A 20046-nucleotide genomic window follows, 5' to 3' on the forward strand; every position below is an offset into this window, starting at 1 on the left:
CAAATAAAGTGAATATTTTATTGCAATATTTTTCGAGCTATTGCAGCCCTGTGTTATTTTCCAATGGCAAAGCGACGGTCACACTGCAAAGGTGTGGAAATCTTAGTTTCCACAAATCGAGCAAATATTTGCATTTTTCAAGCCCCCAAATTGGCTAATTAGAGTTTTTATTGGATCGAATTGGCCACCGAGCCCCCGAAACGGAAGTGGCAGTTTAATGTTTGTTGTGTCGCCTGCTGCGGAGCGAAAAGTGTGACGGCGGTGAGTGTGCGGGGAGGTATGAACTAAAACTAAAACCGAGCTGAGGCTGAGTGTTTTAAATCGAAGTCTGTGCGAATAGAAAGTGCTGCATATAGATACAATGTGTATTGTTTAGTGCAAATGTTCCAGTGCGAAACTCGCGTGAAGTCGCCCCAAAAGCCACACACTCACACACTGACGTGCGTGTACTTGGGTGCTGGTGCTGCGGCGTGTGTGTGAGTGCGTGACGGTCTAATTTGCGTTGGTGGGGGCCCCAAAGATATACGTATACGTATGGCGCATAGAGGTGCCCACGTAAAGCCCTCAGGTCGGAGCCCCCAGATAATGCCACCGAAAGGGGCGCATTATCGACTAATCTCGCCGGGACTGAGTGAATGCATCTGCGGGGGTGACTAGGGCGTTACGCCCTTATCACCTCACAGTGGGTATCATTTCCGTGGGGTGTGGTCCAGACGTTGCATATTCACCAGTCGGGCATATCACAAAACAATTCAAATAACAACTGGGTGATTGTGGATAAGGAGTTTCAAATGGATAAGCCACATACAATATCTACCAAACTTTTGAGGCTATTTTTAGTCAACTGATTAGTGCTCTAGTGACACATTTTGGTGCTTTTCCAATTTTTAATTTAATAAATCAATAAAACATTAACCACAGGGGCTTAAGTGAAATGTACTTTTTTACATACATTTTGTTTAGTGAAGTTCTGTCTTAAATATTTTAATTTTCCCAACCTATAAATCGTTGGATATCTATAACAATATCTCTAACAATTGAAAATGGTTGGCTAATCAGAACTAATAATAATTCATAATTGATAATGATCATAATTTTATTAGAATAAAATACCACATTGTTCATATTGAGTTTGTAAAACGTTTATTTTAGCTTAGTTCTATTCACTGCTAATGGTTTATAAGAAAATTACACATCAACCATTTTTATTTGATCATTAAAATCATAATCAAATTTAGCGTAAATAAATAATTTATGTACCAAATCCCTATTTTGAATTGACACGCAATCACAATTATAAAATAAACATTTTTATTTGTTTAATAAAGTCATTATCAAATGTAACGTAAATAAATTCTTTATGTACCAATTTCTTACTATAATAATAACTACACTCCACACATTCGAATTTTTGACTAATTAAAATTTTGTCTTTCAGTCGATGAGGACGCGTTAATTTGCGGGTGTGCCAAGTTGGAGATAATTGTCTATTGCGCCCGACCATGCCGCTGCCTAAAAGATCGATAGAACCCGTGCATGTGGCCCGCTCCGTCTACCAGCAGGATGAGCTGCAGTCCGTGGAGCTGGAGACGGTCACCAACACAACGCTGACAAACATCATCCGCCAGCTGTCCTCGCTGTCGAAACACGCCGAGGATGTGTTCGGCGAACTGGCCCGCGATGTGGGCAACATCGGGGATCGGGCCAACTCGTTGCAGGCGCGAATCGATCGCTTGGCCATCAAGGTGACCCAACTGGATAGCACCGTTGAGGAGGTGCCCCTGACGGACATCACCCGCAAGAAAGCCTTCAAGTCGGCCAAGGTCTTTGACCAGCAGATCTTCTCGCGCGCCACAATGCCGGCGCCCATGATGGACACATATGCTCAATGCGACAAGCCGCCGCCGCTGGACAAGCTCAACGTCTACCGAGACGATGGCAAGGATGGACTCAAGTTCTACACTGATCCCAATTACTTCTTTGAGCTGTGGCGCCAGGAGATGCTGAAGGACACCGAGCGTGTGATGCACGACAAGGGCAAGAAGCTAAACAGACCGCGGCAGGAGGGAGCCGGCGGAGCGGCTGGACGTGGCAACAAAAAGCAGAAGACCAAAATAAGGGTGCCGCACAACACGCGCGAACAGCAACGACAACGTGCTCTGGTGCACGGCGAAACCTTGATGCCCAACAACGTTATCTACCGCACACCGAACTCCATGGTCAACGAAGAAGCCGGATACGGAAGTAAGTACCTGGCAAAGGGACTGGTTACCGGAGGAGCCAAGTACTCAGTGCGAACCAAATTAATAGGCTGTTATTGGAACGTTTGTTTCGCGCACTGAATATTGGCACTTGTCTTGCAATCGAATGGAACATTTTAATTATCAATTATGTCCTGTCTGCCCGTGTAGTTCAGCTAGTCAAAATACAGACCGTGGGCGAGGCTGACATCGATTTGCGGCAAAGCACTCTCGATGCGCACCACCAAGTTGTCGGTAATATCCAAGACGTAGGTACGATGATGGGGCCCCACGTAGCTTTCATTTGCGCCCGGCTGACATCCCACGATACAGATGTTTTCGCCATTCATTCACCTATTTCACTCAGAAGCTCGCTAGTTTTTGATACGCCTCAAAACCCAGATCGGGGATCACTAATTCGTATTATTTTGCAGTTGCTCTTAATTAGAATTATCCCAAATCATCATGACCCAATGAAAGGCGGCCGAAACAAAGTTTCCAGCTCTAACAATTGTTATACCCTTGCAAAGGGGCTTATGATTTCAGTCAGAAGTTTACAACGCAGTGAAGGAGAATTTTCCAACCCCATAAAGTATATATATTCTTGATCATCATTACTAGACTAGTCGATCTAGCCATGTCCGTCTGTCCTACGCAAACTAGTCTCTCAGTTTTAATCAGATATCGGGCCAAAACTTTCCCAAAAATCCTATTTCTGTTGCAGGTAAAAATCCTATTGGATCGGACAAAAAAAGCTTGGCTGTTTTTTGACATATTTTCTTATTATTTTGGGAATATCACTTTTCAAATGCTTCTAAACTTAGAATTTAATTTTATAAAAATCGGACGAATATATCATAGCTGCCATAAAAGCGATTGGAAAATTAATGCAAAATTAGTAGGAAACAAATTAAAGCTCCGTTGGTTTTGTATTGTAATCTCTTCTACTCTGGGATATAACTCTTTTTTAATATTTCAGAATTTCGAATTAAATTTAACAATAATCAGACGACAATATTTAATAGCCGCTATAGGATGGAATGAAAAATTAATGTAAAAATAATACGAAATTTAACATTTTGTAATTTTTAATTTATAAGGAATGATCTACAAGGATATATAAGCTTCGGCTGGCCGAAGCTAGCTTCCGTTTTTGTTTTTAGATAAAAGAGATTTTATTATTTCTTAAAACTGTCGATAAGGCGATCGTTTATTAACAAAGTGTTTAGATATTCAAGCATTATATTTTAGTAGGTCGTCTCTTACTTTAATGCTTTGAGTACAATTTAAGCAATAGATAACGAAAAGCAAACATAATAATTGGATTTTTGATAGGATCTTTTGAAGTGATAGAGCATTTCCTCTAAAATAATCCATTTTGGTGATGTAAATACGGTCAACGAAACTTTCTACTTCATACTTCGAATCGACGACTGTTTTTCACAGCTTTTGTTTATCTGCATGTCGTTTTTATAAACTCTTTTATTATTTTTCGTTACAATACTAATGAACGTAATCATAATTAGCTCTGTAATTGCGAATGGATCAATCGCGCATAATCATCTCATTTACAGATACAATAAAGCCTTATAATATGCTTTCGCATTTGGAGAATAACAGTAATGTCACCAAGCAAACCGCCGTTGCGATTGCAGGTTAGACATCCACACACCTTAAGCAAGCTCAGTAAAGACTATAAGTGTTCTTTCACACGCTTCTATCCTTTTACCTTACTAGCAAACCCTTTTGATTTTCTTAGCATAAGTGTGTACAGAGAAATACTCTTTTCAAACTATCAATCGAGGTCGCGATGATTTTATGAGTTCAATGTTAATGCAAAAGGCAGATCTCTTATCACAAAACACTGTAAAACTAGACATTTCTTACTTTGTAATATTTAATTAATGTGTCTGCACATTATGGCTACAATTAATTAATGTGTCTGCACATTATGGCTACAATGCTTTTTGCATAATGTTCAAATTCATTTCTCACTCGCGATTTACGATTGAGACGCCGTTTTTGTTTAGGATCCTCCTATCTTTCTGTTGTAGTTCAGTCAATTTCCATATCTACGTCTACATGTCACTCTGCAGCTTTACTAATTCCTTTCTGTCGCCACATCTTGTTCTATGAAAGTTTCTCCAAATTGTTTTCTGTGCAACGAGCCTAAAAAGACTGTTAATCGGTATGATGTTTGTATTTATCAAAATTTTTATTCAAGTCCAGCGGTCGCTCTCAGCTGCACAGAAATTCCGAATTGCTTGTAATTACATACATGTCTTAATGTTACTCAAGTGTAATTACACAATAATTGGCGTGTTTTTAAATGAGATGTGTGTCCTGTCAAAACATTGCTTGCAGTGGCCGAAAGTCAATAGCTCTAATTTTCCACCCGTTTTTCTAGATATGGGAGTTTACGATACTCGTCCACCTCGTCCCAACTCGATCGAATTGAACCGAAGTTACCATTCCGAGCAGATTGATGGTAGTACCTACGAGCAGCTTCCTCCCCAGATGGGTAATCAGTATGCGGCCACCTTCGGCAACGGAATGGGTAACCCCCAGCAGATGCACATGCAGCACCAGCAGATGTACGACGCCGGGCTGTATCAGTCGCATGCGCTGTACGGCCAAACGGGCCAGAACGTCATGTCGCCGGAACCCATCTACGGACCGGGCACCCCGTCGCGCAACAAGCCGCGACCCTCGCAGCCGCCACCGGCTCCGCCGTCCAATGGCAGCGGTGGGGGCACGCCCACAGCCTCGAATGCCAACACTCCGACCCGGGGCAGAAGTATGTCGACCAGTCGGGACGCCTTGCCACCGCCGCCGCCAGTTCCAGACGTCATTTCACCAATGTCCGCCATGAACGGAGGCAACGGTGGCCACATGGCGGCCAAACTGCTTGGCCGGGCAAACAGTTCGTCGGGAGCTGGCTCTCCGCAGATGACTCCCAACAGCGTCCAAAATGCCAATGATATGGTCATGACGCAGCTGAGCAATACTTTCCACAGCATCGGGATGGGCGGCAACCAGCTGAACTCCCTTAGCGACTTGCCACCACCACCCCCGGTTCCAGATCAGGTTTGTGAAAGTAAATCACCATTGGATTTCGTTAATCGCAATCACTTGCAGCACTCTCCCAAGATGTCGCCCCCTAATGCCGCCCCACCGCCGCCGCCTCCACCACCACCTGTAGAGGATGGCATGGGTAGTGGCAACCAGCATACGCTGCGCCCGCACCAAATTCTGCCCAAATCAATGGTCAATGGCGAAATGCAGCCTGGCCAACAAAATGGTGTGCCGCACATTGTCGCACCTAAAAAGATGTTGCCTCCATTCCACGATCCACGCAACGATTTGATGAAGGCCATTCGAGATGGTGAGTAAATGCATAAAGTCTAGACTCGCCACTAGTTCTGTGTGGCCTGGCTTGCTTTCTTAAAATAAATGAGTTCTCCTAAATAAAAATGTATTGCTTTCAGGTATTACTCTACGCAAGGTTGAAAAGTCGGAGCAGAAAGAAATCGAACGCAATGCGGCGCCACTGGATGTGGCTTCAATCTTGGCCAGACGAGTGGCTATCGAATTATCTGAGTCGGAAGATTCCGATAGCGAAGACGACAGTGAGGGCTGGATGGAACCGAACGAAACATCGGCTTGATCCCTGATTAACTCGTTAAAGCCCGACATAATTCTAAAAAACAAAAAGAAAAAGTAATTCCAAAGAGAATTAATCCATACGATGGTCTAAACCAAGCGTGGTATACAATTGGATTACACAAAAGCACCAAAGCTTTTCTACCACCCTTTAAACGATATACACCTAATCCTAAACAATATATCTAAAATCAAAACTTTAATAGAATTGTATATACACCAACGAGTAATTATCGCTAAAGTAATCGCTATAGTAAACGCATTTGAATTTTAAGCCTAGACGACAATCCAGAAGAAGCTACTAAAACACTAAATTGATTTTCGCTTTTTTTGGAGTCAAGGTCTAAATAGATATGGGCTTCTGTATCATAGTAGTCGGTGTTTGGATATTAAATTATAAATAATCGATATTATCACTAAACTCAATCCTACCCCAACTTGGAATCGAAACGATTAATATAAAACACTTATCCAAATCGAAAATTTAAAATTTTGTAAATACAAATACATTAAAATATCGAACTCCGTAGCATTTCAATATACTCAACAAGCTATGAATTTGTATTATCCTTGTGAAAGTTAAATACCTGTATAATTAATGACATCATATGTTTTACGAAAGTAAACAGCCATGGATATGAGTGGTTGAATAAGCGAATATGGATGTATTTAATTTTTCTTTATATAAAGTAAAATATATAATATAAATAAAGTAATTATAATCCAAATTAAACGAAATGGATTTTTTCATGTAGTTGAAGTTTCGTTTTATTGATTTTTAGGAACTCTGACAGTTTGTGCTTAATACCAGAAGCTTTAGATGTCAAATTAATTTTAATATTTAGGATGACCTAAATAGGTTTCCACTTGAATGCCAATAAGGCAACTTTTAAGCGCAAGTGCTTACGGAAAAAAAGGAAATATTCGTAAAGCAAAAATGCCTGGGCTAGTTTCTTTCACTGCCGGTTATGGTTCAACGTTATCTTAAGGAATATGCATTCATAGGTAATAAAACTTCTTTTCAAGCGCATTCTGCGGAATAGAGTGCAAGTTTGTACCGACAAGGGTAGCCAGTTTTTTGGCATATTGACAAACGGCAGGGACACGTGTGGTGCCTGACCAATTGTAGTAAAGATGGCACATCTTGTACGTGAGTTTTTGGATTTTCTCTGGGCTGATGCCCATGTTGCTGTAGAGAACGTTGTAGCTGGTCGGCGACACGGTTCCCTGACGAACTTGCTGCGAAACAAGGTAAAAATCGTAGCGTTCTGGGAGAGTTATAACGTCATCGACGATAGTTCCGGGTGGGGGATTTTGTCCATTGAGGAAGAAACGCGCGTTCATCGACTTGGTAACCACAATGTAAGATAACTGCGGTGGAGTGGAGTTGGCGCGCTTATACTCGGCATCCAGCTTTTCTACAATGTCCTTCACCTCATATTCGAATAGCTGCTTTAGAGAGCCTGAGCTCACACCGTCCCGATAAAGTAGGATACGGGCTGGTAGCTTCTTATGCTCTCGATGATACTGACGCAGGGCCTTTCCAATCATTGGCCAAAGGGTGTTGGACAGGACATCAAAGGCACTGCACTCAGAGACAGTGCTAAAGTACGTGGAATTTTGTTGAAGATCCATCGAAGCGACCAACGCTCCGTATGCCCTCTTGCGATCACGTGTGCTCTTTGCAATGTCAAAACCGATCGTCATTAGCCCAGACAATGGCAGCTCGATCATCCAGGGAGTATATCCCAACTTGCAATTCAATTGGATTGCTATTTTGGTGGCTATACTCATTAATGTTCGATTGTTAGCCGTTTTAGTCGTGACGACTTGGGTTGGAACAGCTCTATCTACATATCCTCTCTTCTTAATTGATGAGTATCTGAAATGAAAAAAAAAGGTTTTAGTACGTATTCGCATTACCACGTATATATCTATAATTATAACTAAACGTCGGATTCTATTTGAAATAACCATTTAACATAAAATCCGACGTCTAGTTAATATAACAATGAAATCTTGTTGAACGCAAAAATAATAAATTACATATTTAAAAATTGAGTAAATACCTTTCAACGTTGTTGTTGGGAACAAGGCATAAGATGAGTTTGGGATCCATCCGGGCACAATCGTCCATAGCTCTTACATAAGTTGCTGTGCGATCATCATAAATTTTGATTCTGTAAGTTATAGTTATTCATACAATAATAATCCAGAAAAAATGAAAATAAATTATAGTCATCAAAAACCTCTCTTTACGGATTTCTCTCGAACCGTTAAGTGAGGTAATTGTGCTTTTTATAAGCTCACTCTTGTGGGCTTCTAATTTGAAGGCCCATTCCTCCAGCTGCTCTAAACAAATTTTCAAGCAAATTTCTTAGCTCACGAGAATTTCTCTCTGGTGCGATGACTGCCCAGCGATCGAGGCCACCGGTCGGAGTGGTAAGCATCTTTTGATCTCTGAAGGATCTTGTCCAATCAGCGGATTCGCCAGCCGGAACCCTGAAAACATTATTTAGTTAATGCATTCCAGTATGTATTTTCAGCGACTCACTTGGCATGTTGGAATACGATCTTCTGCGGTTCAATTATGCGGCCTCTGACTTCAGTGAGATTCTTGTCGAGATCCATGTGCCAGTCTCTCAAAACTTTCACACTTTCTGGAGTGCTTTGCAAGCGGTGATTAAAAGTGCGCAGACGATCTATGCGTTGCTTGGGATTCATTCGCGTGTACCCATGCATAGATCTCATTAGTCTGTTAATAAATTAATTATTATACCAGTTTCATATATTATACCCGTTATATAAAGTATGTAACAGCTAGAAGGAAGCATTTCCGACCCTATAAAGTATATATATTCTTGATCAGGGTCACTAGCCGAGTCGATATAGCCATGTCCGTCTGTTCGTCTGTCTGTCCGTATGAACGCGAAAGATCTCGGAAATTACAAAAGCTAGAAGGTTAAGATTTCCCACACATATTCTTAGGCCTCCTACGCAACGCAAGTTTATTTCATACGAGCGCCACGCCCCCTCTAACGCCCTCAATCGCCCATTAACGATTTTAAAATGTGTCCTGCGCCCACATCTTTAAAGTTTTCGTTTTTTAAAGCTTTCCCAGAAGTATAAATGCAATTTTGTTGTGTATATTTATACCTATCGAAATCTAGAAGACATTTTTAAAATCGGACCATTCATTAAAAAGTTGTACGCAATCAAAATATATCTATATAAATCTATCTCCCTCGCACTCCCTTTAGCTGAGCTACGATTATAGTCGGGACACCAAACCGAGTACAGCGTTCGCACTCCCTTTAGCTGAGTGACGGGTATTAAATAGTCGGGACACCAACCCGACTATAGCGTTCTCTCTTGTTTTTTGTATTCCCTTGCAGAAGTATTATAATTTTGGTCAGAAGTTTGAACGCAATGAAGGAAATGTTTATGACCCTAGCGATCTCAAACTTTCCCAGGCGGATCAAGTTTAAAAACAACCAACTCGGATGTCTATATCGTATAGCTCCGATAGGAACGACCGTATAAAACTTGCAAAATTAAGATGTAGCTCGAGAAATTTCTACCAGTATATAAGCTATTAGAACGAAACTATCATAAGCTTGCTAATTGGACGTTTATATCTTATAGCTAGCAAAGGAACAATAAGGTAAAATAGATCAACACTTAATGTCTTAAAATATTTGCCATTTTGATTTTTGCGTTCGGGTTTAAATTAATACATAATATTATTGAAGATATGAATGGAAATATGTATTTTTATAAGATTTAAATAAGCACTCAACATTACACGCGTCCAAATATACCAATACCAACCGCTGCTCTAAGATAATGAAAATATTGGCAGTGTTCTAATCACTGAGGGATTTCTTACGACACACCCTTTTAAAAGCCTGTTGCTCATATTTGCTAAGACTTTGCTCGAAATAAGCGAAATTACTAACTGTCAATGAAAAAGGTGATATTCTTAAAATATATGGGGAAAATGTAAATTCAAAAACGTGAGTCAAATAGGACTATGCTAAGATATAAAAATAATTAAAATCTTACTGAAAGTTTGATCGCATATCGTCAGTAAGGCCAGTTACTCGGCAAAGCTCGGGAATAAGGACCACCAACTCACTTGCGTTGGTTTTTTGAGCAGAGTCCCTATTTTTGGATATCAACAAGGGCTGATTATGATCCCGGATGCGAATGTTATATTTCTAAAGAAAAAATGTGTTTAATAAAATACACCAAAATCTTTTGCATATTCAGGACTTACAGTCAGGTAGTACTCCACAAAACTAACATCCCTACCCTTGCAACTAAATGTCGACTTCGGAGTTTGCCCAAAGTCTACATCATTAATTCGGTATGTTTTATTATTATAATCAGTTAGAACGATCAAATCCAAAACATTTACACGGAATTCGTCCTGGTGTCGAGCCGGATTTTGCGAACAACGTCGCAAAATATCATAGACTGTTTCAGTTCGCATGACTTTATGCGTTATTTCAGTAGACAAAAGAATGTCTTTTTCGTGTTGCCGGATCGATGTTTCATACCCCGGCCACAGCTCCATTCTGAACTCCCTAATTTCGACCTAAAATTAAAAGTATTCATTATTTATCACCTATTTTAATTAATTAGTAATTTATTTTACCTTAGCACGGGGATCAAAAAGATTTCGTCCCACTAATTCCAGCTTCAAGCCTTTCATGGAGCGGCGCAAAATCAGATTTAAAACTTGCAAAAATCGAGGCTCTGCGGTAGATATGTATCCAACAAACTTGATTGATATTTTGTAATCAATGTCAAGTTTAGACTTTCCGCTGAGCACAGTTAAATCCTGTTCGAATTTCCGGGTGGTGAACAATTGTAGCCCGTCGAAGAGATAACCGGATCCCAGAATGTTTGCATGATTCGACAATATGCCCATACGGACACGAGGGTTCTCAATGGTCGGCTCGAACTGCACATGGTAATGGACGATTCGCCACTCCGGCTTAGTATTTAGACGGAAGAAGTTTGTTTGCAGCATTACTGGTTTTCCGTCCGTCCCCTTTTTGGATACCAATTCAATCGGACGGGTATTCACGATGTCAAAGCGATCGCCCCGCGGCCGACGTTCTGTAGGACACCCTTCTTCTCGCCTGGGAGCTCCATCATGACCTCCTTCCTCACGATCATGAGTACCCCCGCGATCGACACGGGGATCTGCTCTCGAAGATCCTGCACGGGAATCTTGCCTCGAGCCATCCAATGAAGAACCTTTAAATATTTTACTTTGCTGCATAAAATTGAAGATTAATTAACTAGTGATCGCTTCTTAAATATGTTGAAAATATAAAAAATATCGGAGATTTTAAAATTAAAATTTTAAATTATAAATTTAGAGTATCCTGGGATTAATGTTAAAAACTGTAGTTTTTAAGATATCAGGTATAAATCTTGTGCAGATCCTAACAGGCTTGTTAACTCGTTCAAGCACTACATTTCAAAATACACTAACCAAAAAAAATTGTTTTTTAAATTTCTGATGATCATGTGATTATTGCTGCTTTTTATACCTGTTGCTCGTAGAGTGAGAGGGTTTATTGCATTCGTGCAAAAGTATGTAACAGCTAGAAGAAAGCATTTCCGACCCTAGTAAATATACAGTGGTGGTCACGAGTTTAGCATACTTTGCTCGCCCATTTTATTTTCGCCATATCTCCTTTCCCGTTAGAGATTTTGACTTTCTGTTTTCACCCACCTTCGTGCTGGAAATAGAGCAACTTCCACTGTTAATATTGTCCCATTCGCTTTTTCCGTTCTTCTTTGGCGATATTTTGAGTTGTGCAACCTCCAAAATGAGCTGGACACGAGTTTAGCACACTTTAGCACATTCATACCTTTTCACCCTTCTGATACAATTTTTCGACTTTTTACTCCTTATTCTTATAAGTGAGCCTTAGTAAGGTACAAAAATGTAGAAACTAAAAATCTAGATAAATCACAGGTACTCTGGTACATAAAGAACTTAAATTATATAAATACCCAATTTTTAGGCAGGATAAGTGTCCTAATTGGTCCTAGTCAATTATATTTACTTGTTTTACTTTAAATTAATCAATCATAAGATAATGCGGTTGAAATCATAGAGCTGGGACCCGTTACGGAGACTCCACCTTGCATGTCATTTCAGCAGATCCTGATTTTCGGGTCCTTTCAAATGGTCTAAAAATATCCGGACCACATATTTTTTTAGCCAATTAAAAGACAAATGATGTATTAGTAAGATTAAGATCGGTCGACAACTTCCTGCAACAGGCATAAAGATCTTAAAAAAAACATTACAACTTTAACTTAAAGCAAAATTTGCATACAAAATTTCATAGAATCGAGACTACACCATAAATCCAATTCTCCATGGATCGGTAGGATGTAAACTTAAAGTGTGTACCCATTATGATTTTTTAACGGATTTATTTCGAGTTTTTACAATATACATATGGGCAACTCTCTGCTGTCGCACGCGACGTTCGTACGCTTTGCAGGTGAAAAAACCATCTTTCAGGACTTCTTTTCTTTTGGCACTAGGCTTAAATTAAAGGTATTGATTTCAAAATATTTTTCCTTGTATTTTTTATGATTTTTTGAAAATGACAACCTTTCCATTCAAAAAATCATAAAAAATACAAGGAAAAATATTTTGAAATTTTTTTTTTGAAGATATTATTAATTTTGCTTGGAGAACATTTTTGTTTTAAGCCCCAGTAAAAAAGTTTAAAATTTGACTTTCATAAAAAATCACGAGTTTATTTTGATTTTTATTTCTTAGTGAGACCAATTATTTTTTTTTGTTATATTTTGTATACGAATTTGTTAATAAATATTCAAAGAATAAACACAAAAAATTTGGATTCATTTCCTTTACTAATAACTTTTTATGGGTACGCATTAAGTCAATAGTGGCAAGCATGTACTCAGTTTTGCACCCCACTGTATAAAAAAACAAAGATTTTCGCACGCCACACCAATAGAAGTGACTTTTTTGTCTTCCTGCTGAACTTTCGATTGTAACGAAACGTGAAGGATTATTTGAATGCAGGTCCTTTTAAGTGTTCCTTGTTCTTTCTTCATTAAAATTTTTTTAAGAGCCACCTTAAAAAATACCGAAAAAATACCAAAAACAAGAAAGGAAGCTAGCTTCGGCCAGCCGAAGCTTATATACCCTTGCAGATAAAGTAAATACCTATAGTTTAATGCTCACTCGGTGCAGCTCGGACAGTAATTTAAACAAACTAATTTTACTCGAATCGTGTGAATGCAAAACTCAGAAAGGTAATACTCTAGTTTACGGTCCTCACCCCCGAAATTCGCGAAAAATTCGACCAAAATGTGTAATTGTTTTTATAGGGGGCCAAATCCTACAGCCGCGAACTAAATATCCTCGGTGGACAGCGATTTCTTATGAATTTATTTGACCATGGAGCCCCAATATATAACTTTTTAAGGCAAAGCTGAAGAAATCGCGGTCCAACGAGGATCATTTCCTTTCACCTATTTGGTGGTATTGGCCGTCACACAAGCCCAATACGAATATTTCATACATCTCAGCCATAGACGTTATTTATAATTTTAAACGCAACGTAAGCATTAAACAAAAGAAAAACTTAAATAAAAAAAATTGCGCCACAGGCCAGCAAAATGAAAAAAAAAAAAAAACAAGAAAGGAGATCATTCCTATTAATTTAAAAATTTATTATTTATTATTTATTTTTTCACATTAATTTTTCGATCGTTTCTATGGCAGCTTTATGATACAGTATTTCGATCTTTTTAAAATTTAAATCGAAATTAGGAAATATTTAAAACTAGTCATATCCCAGAGTAGAAGAGAATGTAATTTGCAAATCCCAGAAAGTCCGAGGTTCACTCCTCATCGAGTGCAGTGTGTTGAAATGCTAGACTGTTGAATTATAAACTCAACTTCTAAAAATGACCTCGAGTCCCCTAAAGTACTCAATAGTAAACATAGGTCGATTAAATCACTAATTAAAAATCAACAAAGATATAATTTTTTCCTATTAATTTACATTTAATATTTCGACCGTTCCTATGGCAGCTATGATATTCCGATTTTTAAAATATTTAATTCGAAATTCAGAAACCTATAGAAAATAACATTCCCAAGAGTAGAAGGTAATATTTGAAAAAACACAGAAGCTAGAATTTTTTTAACGCTTCCTTCCTATAGGAGCTATAAGATATAGTTGTCCGATCCGCTCGGTTCCGACTTATATACTACCTGCAATTAAAAGAAGACTTTTGGGAAAGTTTCATCCAGATAGCTCAAAAACTGAGAGACTAGTTTGCGTAGAAACAGACAGACGGGCAGACGGGCCTTTCGACACTGAATTTTCGATTTTTATACCCTTGCAGAGGGTATTATGATTTCAGTCAGAAGTTTGCAACGCAGTGAAGGAGACGTTTCCGACCCCATAAAGTATATATATTCTTGATCAGCATCACTAGACGAGTCGATCTAGCCATGTCCGTCTGTCCGTCTGTCTGTTTCTACGCAAACTAGTCTCTCAGTTTTTGAGCTATCGGGATGAAACTTTCCCAAAAGTCTTCTTTCTATTGCAGGTAGTATATATGTCGGAACCGACCGGATCGGACAACTATATCTTATAGCTCCCATAGGAAGGATCGGAAAAGAAAACCTTTAAAAAATTCTAGCTTCGGTGTTTTTTGAAATATTACCTTCTACTTTTGGGGATGTTATTTTTAAAATATTTCTGAATTTCGAATTAATTATTTAAAAAATCGGACTACTATATCATATAGCTGCCATAGGAACGATCGGAAAATTAATGGAAAAGTAATAGGAAATAAATTCAAGCTTCTTTGGTTTTTATTGTATTATCTTCTACTCTAGGATATGAATCTTTTTAAATATTTCCGAACTTCAATTTTAATTTAATCAAAATCGGACGACTATATCATATAGCTGCCATAGGAACGATCGGAAAATTAATGAGATTAATGAAATTAATTGAACATTTTTGCGATTTGGTAATTAATAGGAATGATCTGCAAGGGTATTTATGCTTCGGCTGGCCGAAGCTAGCTTCCTTTCTTGTTTTTATTACAGTCGAAATAGTCACTTAAAAGATACAAGCCAAATTCGCAATATTGATACCACTCGTTTACAAAATAATATTCTTGGTGTGCTCCCCAGCAATTGATGGCAAATTCTGTTGGCGTTGGACCCCTAGATCACAAAAATACCACTAACTTTTTATTCGATGGCACAGTTCTTTTTATACCCTTGCAGAGGGTATTATGATTTCAGTCAGAAGTTTGCAACCCCATAAAGTATATATATTCTTGATCAGCATCACAAGACGAGTCGATCTAGCCATGTCCGTCTGTCGGTCTGTCCGTCTATCTGTTTCTACGCAAACTAGTCTCTCAGTTTTTGAGCTATCGGGACAAAACTTTCGCAAAAGTCTTCTTTCTATTGCAGGTAGTATATATGTCGGAGCCGACCGGATCGGACAACTATATCTTATAGCTCCCATAGGAAGGATCGGAAAAAAAAACTTTAAAAAATTCTAGCTTCATTGTTTTTTGAAATATTACCTTCTACTTTTGGGGATGTTATTTTTTAAATATTTCTGAATTTCGAATTAATTATTTAAAAAATCGGACTACTACTATTTTTTGACGCCGTTGCCGTCACCACTCATTTATGTTTACATGTCGCCGCCTATGAAATCTTAAATTTGGACTCTGTCAACCGAAAAAAGTGGAAAAATCCAAACTTTAAAAATCCACCATAAATCCAGTTTTCCATGGAAATAAAAACAAGAAAGGAAGCTACCTTCGGCCAGCCGAAGCTTATATACCCTTGTAGATAAAGTAATGCTCACTCGGTGCAGTTCCAGGGATTCCAGATTCAGCGTTTATATTTTAATTTTGTTTATACATAAGTAGTCAAGAATCAAAACGCCTACTTCCTACAAAGTTACAATGAATTTTCTTGTATTTGTTTGAATATTCCTATGGGAGCCTTAAGATATAGTGGTCCGATCCGGTTCTCTCCGACATATGTACTACCTGCAATAGAAAGAAGACTTTTGGGAAAGTTTCATCGCGATAGCTTTAAAACTGAGGGACTAGTTCGCATAGAAACGGACAGACGGACATGGCTAGATAGACTCGGCTATTGGTGCTGATCAAGAATATATATACTTTATGCGGTCGGAAACGTCTCATTCACTGCGTTGCAAACATCTGACTGAAATTATAATACCCTCTACAAGGGTATAATTAATGGTATTTTCGTGATCTAGGGGTCCAACACTGACAGAATTTGCCATCAATTGCTGGGAGCATTTTGGCTGTAAACTAGTGTAATTAAATATTTTTGCAAGCAAATCAGACGCTGACGATTTAGCCAGTCGATCTCTATCCCTCTCTTTTGCTCGTCTTACGCAAAACGGAAAAATAACAAGAAAGGAAGCTAGCTTCGGCCAGCCGAAACCGAAATTCGGAAATATTTAAAAGAGGCATATCCCAGAGTTGAAGAGAATACAATAAAAACCAACGAAGCAATAATTTTTTTCCTATTATCTTGCATTTAATTTTCCGACCGTTCCTATGGGAGCTATATGATATAGTGTCCCGATTTTTTCAAAATTTTATTCGAAATTCAAAATATTGTAAAAAACACAAAAGCTAGAAATTTTTTACTTTTTTTTTTTTGATCTTTCCTATGGGAGCTATAAGATATAGTTGTCCGATCCGACCGGTTCTGGCTAATCGACTCGTCTAGTGATATATATATGGGGTCGGAAACGTCTCCTTCAGTGCGTTGCAAACTTCCGACTGAAATCATAATACCCTCTGCAAGGGTAAATCGCGCGATTTATGTTATGTTTTTTACTTATGTTTTTTATAGAAAAGCACTCAAAATCAGAGAAGAGGCTACTTTATTTTTATAGGAAAACACGTAACTTTGAAAATCGATTACAAGAGAACCATGGCGCCTATATTTCTTTATGTAAATTCTTAAGAATTCGCGGTCCGTCGAGGATAATTTTTTCGCGAATTTTGGGGGTGAGGACCGTAAACTAGAGTATTACCGTAGATTTCATCGAAAATAATAAACGTTAGTCCAATTATATAGACCACATAATTTAAAGTGTCGGCAAACATCGGTTTTTTGTATTCTTAGCTATACCGCGGAACCTGTAGGTGATGGGACATAAGTTTGTATGGGACTTTTACTCAGGAGCACCAAATTATCATGGAAACCAAGAAATGATTCGTCGAAATTTCACAAAGTTCAGTTTTGTGTTCCTGTGTAATTGGCACTACAATAAAAAAAAAAAAAAATTTATAGCCATAACTTACAAAATATAACAAATTAAAAGTTTTGCACGAAAAAAGATGTGACATTAAAAAAGTCAATGTTTTTAGTCTTTTTTTTAATTTTAAGTGTTATTCTTGGAATTTAAAAATAATTAAGTGTATTAATCTACCTAACATAACTGCATTTTAATTTTGGTTAATTATTAGCTGTACGAGTTTGAATTTTAAGTTAACCTCTGCACGAAGTAAGCTGTGAGCCACTGTAAGTAACGCAAAGCGAGTCTTCCAATATTAGAGTGAGCGGGACAATTATATGCACTATTCAAGGTAGTTCATTAGGAAAGAGAAAGCGAGATAAAAGCTTGGCGGTAAATGACAATTGACATCTTCTTCGATGCCATCGATCCGTTTAATATGCATTTCTGACGAATTCCCAACAATGAAATATTCAACTAAACTGCGATTTTATTCCTACCCATGCAAGTCCATATTTATTAGTTCCTAGTCTTATCTTCGATCAAAGACTGCTCGCTTAGGGGTGTCACAGATTTCTTTTCATGGTTATGCTTTTTAAAAAATAAATGGACACTGTGCAGCAAAATTACTTCGAAAAGTATTATTTATTGAAAGCAGTCTGAAATGTACATACATACATACATATGTACGCTTATTCAAGGAATATACATACATAAGTATGTATGGAATTGATTTTCTTTGAAAGAAGCGCTTGGCACAGCAGAAATTTGAGATGAGTTTATGCTTGCACAAGAATTTGTCTGATATCTTGATATTTTCTTACAATGTACTGTACGGACATTTTTTTTAGCACATTCATAGCGGCTTCTTGTTTGTTTATTTAATGTCGATTATCAGTACTTCTCTTTGGGACAAACTTCGAAAAACACGCAGCTTCTTGTTTATACACTAAGCCATTTACATTTTATGGCCGCGTCTCTTTCTTGTACATAATATAAGGTATATATATACATACTTATACAAGCAAGATGCCATAACGGAACTTCTTTAAATGTGCTTATAAGGGGCAACACCATTTGCCGTATAGTAAGTAATTGGTACTCTGAATGTTTTACTAAAAATTATGTAGAACTTACCGGCCCATCCCTATTTCCTCGAGAAGTAGAGGGTTCTTCTTCATCAAGTGGACGCCTGCGCCCACGTCCCTGTTCATCAGCCATTATTTCAACACTTTTGGACTTCAACACTTAAACTCACAAACAGAGTGAAAGAGAACTTCAAAAACGACGCGCTGGTAGAGGAGTGCTGCCAGACAGGAGTAAACTTTTGTGACTTTTATCGATGTTGATTAAAATAGTTTTTGTAAATGTTATCGATGTGTCGACTTATAGGCCTTTTTTATATTTTAGTCCCACTGAGCACATCCCTGTGAAAAAGTTGGATTTGTAAAAAACGCTATAGAGTCTTCCCACAGAGATCCGTTGGACGGATGGTCCGTAAGGTTTTGCCGTTTCGAAAATGTCCCAGTTAGTCCGCCATCCAGTTTTTACGGACTTTGACGGGCTTAGTTAGGCGACTCTTAATTCTTTCTCTTGACTGTGAAAAATGGAACGATGACTGTGAGAACAAATCAAATCGATCGCTGGAAAAAAAACTAAATAAACTAATGAATTATTTGTAGTTTGTTACGAGTGGAAAAGCGTTTGCAAACAGGTTGCTATGAGTGGGCCAAAATGTAAGCTGTTCTGCGTACGAAAACATCAATGTTTGCAGCAAAGTCTCCGAAAATGTCTGGACCTTCGTAAATAATAACTTATATTAATAAAAAGTGTACTATAAAGGGGAGAGGGGCAATTTCGTTACCTGCAATTTTTCTGAATTCATAAGTCGAATAAATATATAATATTTTTGTTTTAGTCCTTCAAGACGGCATGACAAAACCAATGCATTTTTTTGCACAATAGGCCAAGATAATAAAGCTATAAATTAAATGTGTTTAAATAAGTTAAAAGCTACATTTAGTTCTCGAACCAATTTGTTCTGTATGCCACAATTGAAAAGGGACAAGATACAGGTTTTTATACCCTTGCAGAGGGTTAATAATTTCAGTCAAAAGTTTGCAACGCAGCACACTGGGCCAGAAAGTTAATTTTTTGGCCAAAAATCTATAATTTCTTTCCTAGGACAGTTAGAAGGATGCAGTTTTTTGCGTTTTTTTCTTAAAAGATTGAACTTTTCAACGAACTACAAGTAAAATTTCTTGGAATTTTATATGATATAGATAATCCAGACCAAAGTCGGAAAATTTTACGTACTTTTCGGTTTTTTATTTTTAAAAAAATAACTAGAAGACGCACTTCTTTCATTTTCGAAAACAATAAAGTATGAGATAAAACAAACTAAAAAAAATTAACATCACTAAAAAATATTATGTCATTTAAGATTTATGAACCGTTAAAAAGTGCAACTTTCGGAGGCTCCCACATCAACGTTTATCAAACAATCGATTTAAAAAAATTTCTATTTTTTTGTTCTTGTTACCTTTTAAGTTTTATATAATCAAATTATGTAAAAAAAATTGTTTAAAAATATTGTTTTTTGATTTGTTTAATGTTAATTTGACATATTCTGAAGTCATCACAAAAGTATGCTACATTTTTATTTGCATAGTCCTGATTAAATAGATAGATATAGGTTTGGAAAATACCATGATCGATTAGTGTACTTAAAAAGTAGATTTAAGATGTTAGTCACACTAAAATCACGCCAAATGTCCACTAAAACCTGAAGAAAAAAGTACGGC

At 37.9% G+C, this 20046-nt stretch overlaps 2 protein-coding genes across 4 annotated transcripts; one reads left to right on the forward strand and one right to left on the reverse strand.

Annotated features, from left to right (window-relative positions):
* The first annotated feature begins 39 nt into the window (after positions 1-39).
* On the forward strand, positions 40-6641 carry SCAR (wiskott-Aldrich syndrome protein family member 3 SCAR). Of its 3 annotated transcripts, none has more exons than XM_017159481.3 (6): positions 40-261; positions 1439-2244; positions 3815-3895; positions 4648-5327; positions 5391-5625; positions 5729-6641. In XM_017159481.3, exons 2-6 carry the CDS (start codon positions 1503-1505, stop codon positions 5905-5907), a joined length of 1917 nt encoding a protein of 638 aa, XP_017014970.2. In that variant the 5' UTR covers positions 40-261; positions 1439-1502; the 3' UTR covers positions 5908-6641. The 3 variants fall into 3 exon arrangements, with proteins under 3 accessions (XP_017014970.2, XP_017014962.2, XP_017014978.2); XM_017159473.3 differs by having other exon boundaries at positions 44-261; positions 5379-5625; XM_017159489.3 differs by lacking the exon at positions 3815-3895 and having other exon boundaries at positions 46-261; positions 5379-5625.
* Positions 6642-6645: 4 nt separating this feature from the next.
* Positions 6646-18552, reverse strand: piwi (P-element induced wimpy testis). Its single transcript, XM_017159461.3, has 8 exons — positions 18380-18552; positions 10564-11190; positions 10183-10503; positions 9969-10123; positions 8458-8658; positions 8214-8405; positions 7973-8083; positions 6646-7785 (listed from the first exon to the last, which is right to left on the reverse strand). Exons 1-8 carry the CDS (start codon positions 18461-18463, stop codon positions 6903-6905), a joined length of 2574 nt encoding a protein of 857 aa, XP_017014950.2. The 5' UTR covers positions 18464-18552; the 3' UTR covers positions 6646-6902.
* Between the last annotated feature and the right edge of the window lie 1494 nt (positions 18553-20046).

The sequence above is a fragment of the Drosophila takahashii genome, chromosome 2L (assembly GCF_030179915.1).
Source record: "Drosophila takahashii strain IR98-3 E-12201 chromosome 2L, DtakHiC1v2, whole genome shotgun sequence".
Lineage (NCBI taxonomy): Eukaryota > Metazoa > Arthropoda > Insecta > Diptera > Drosophilidae > Drosophila > Drosophila takahashii.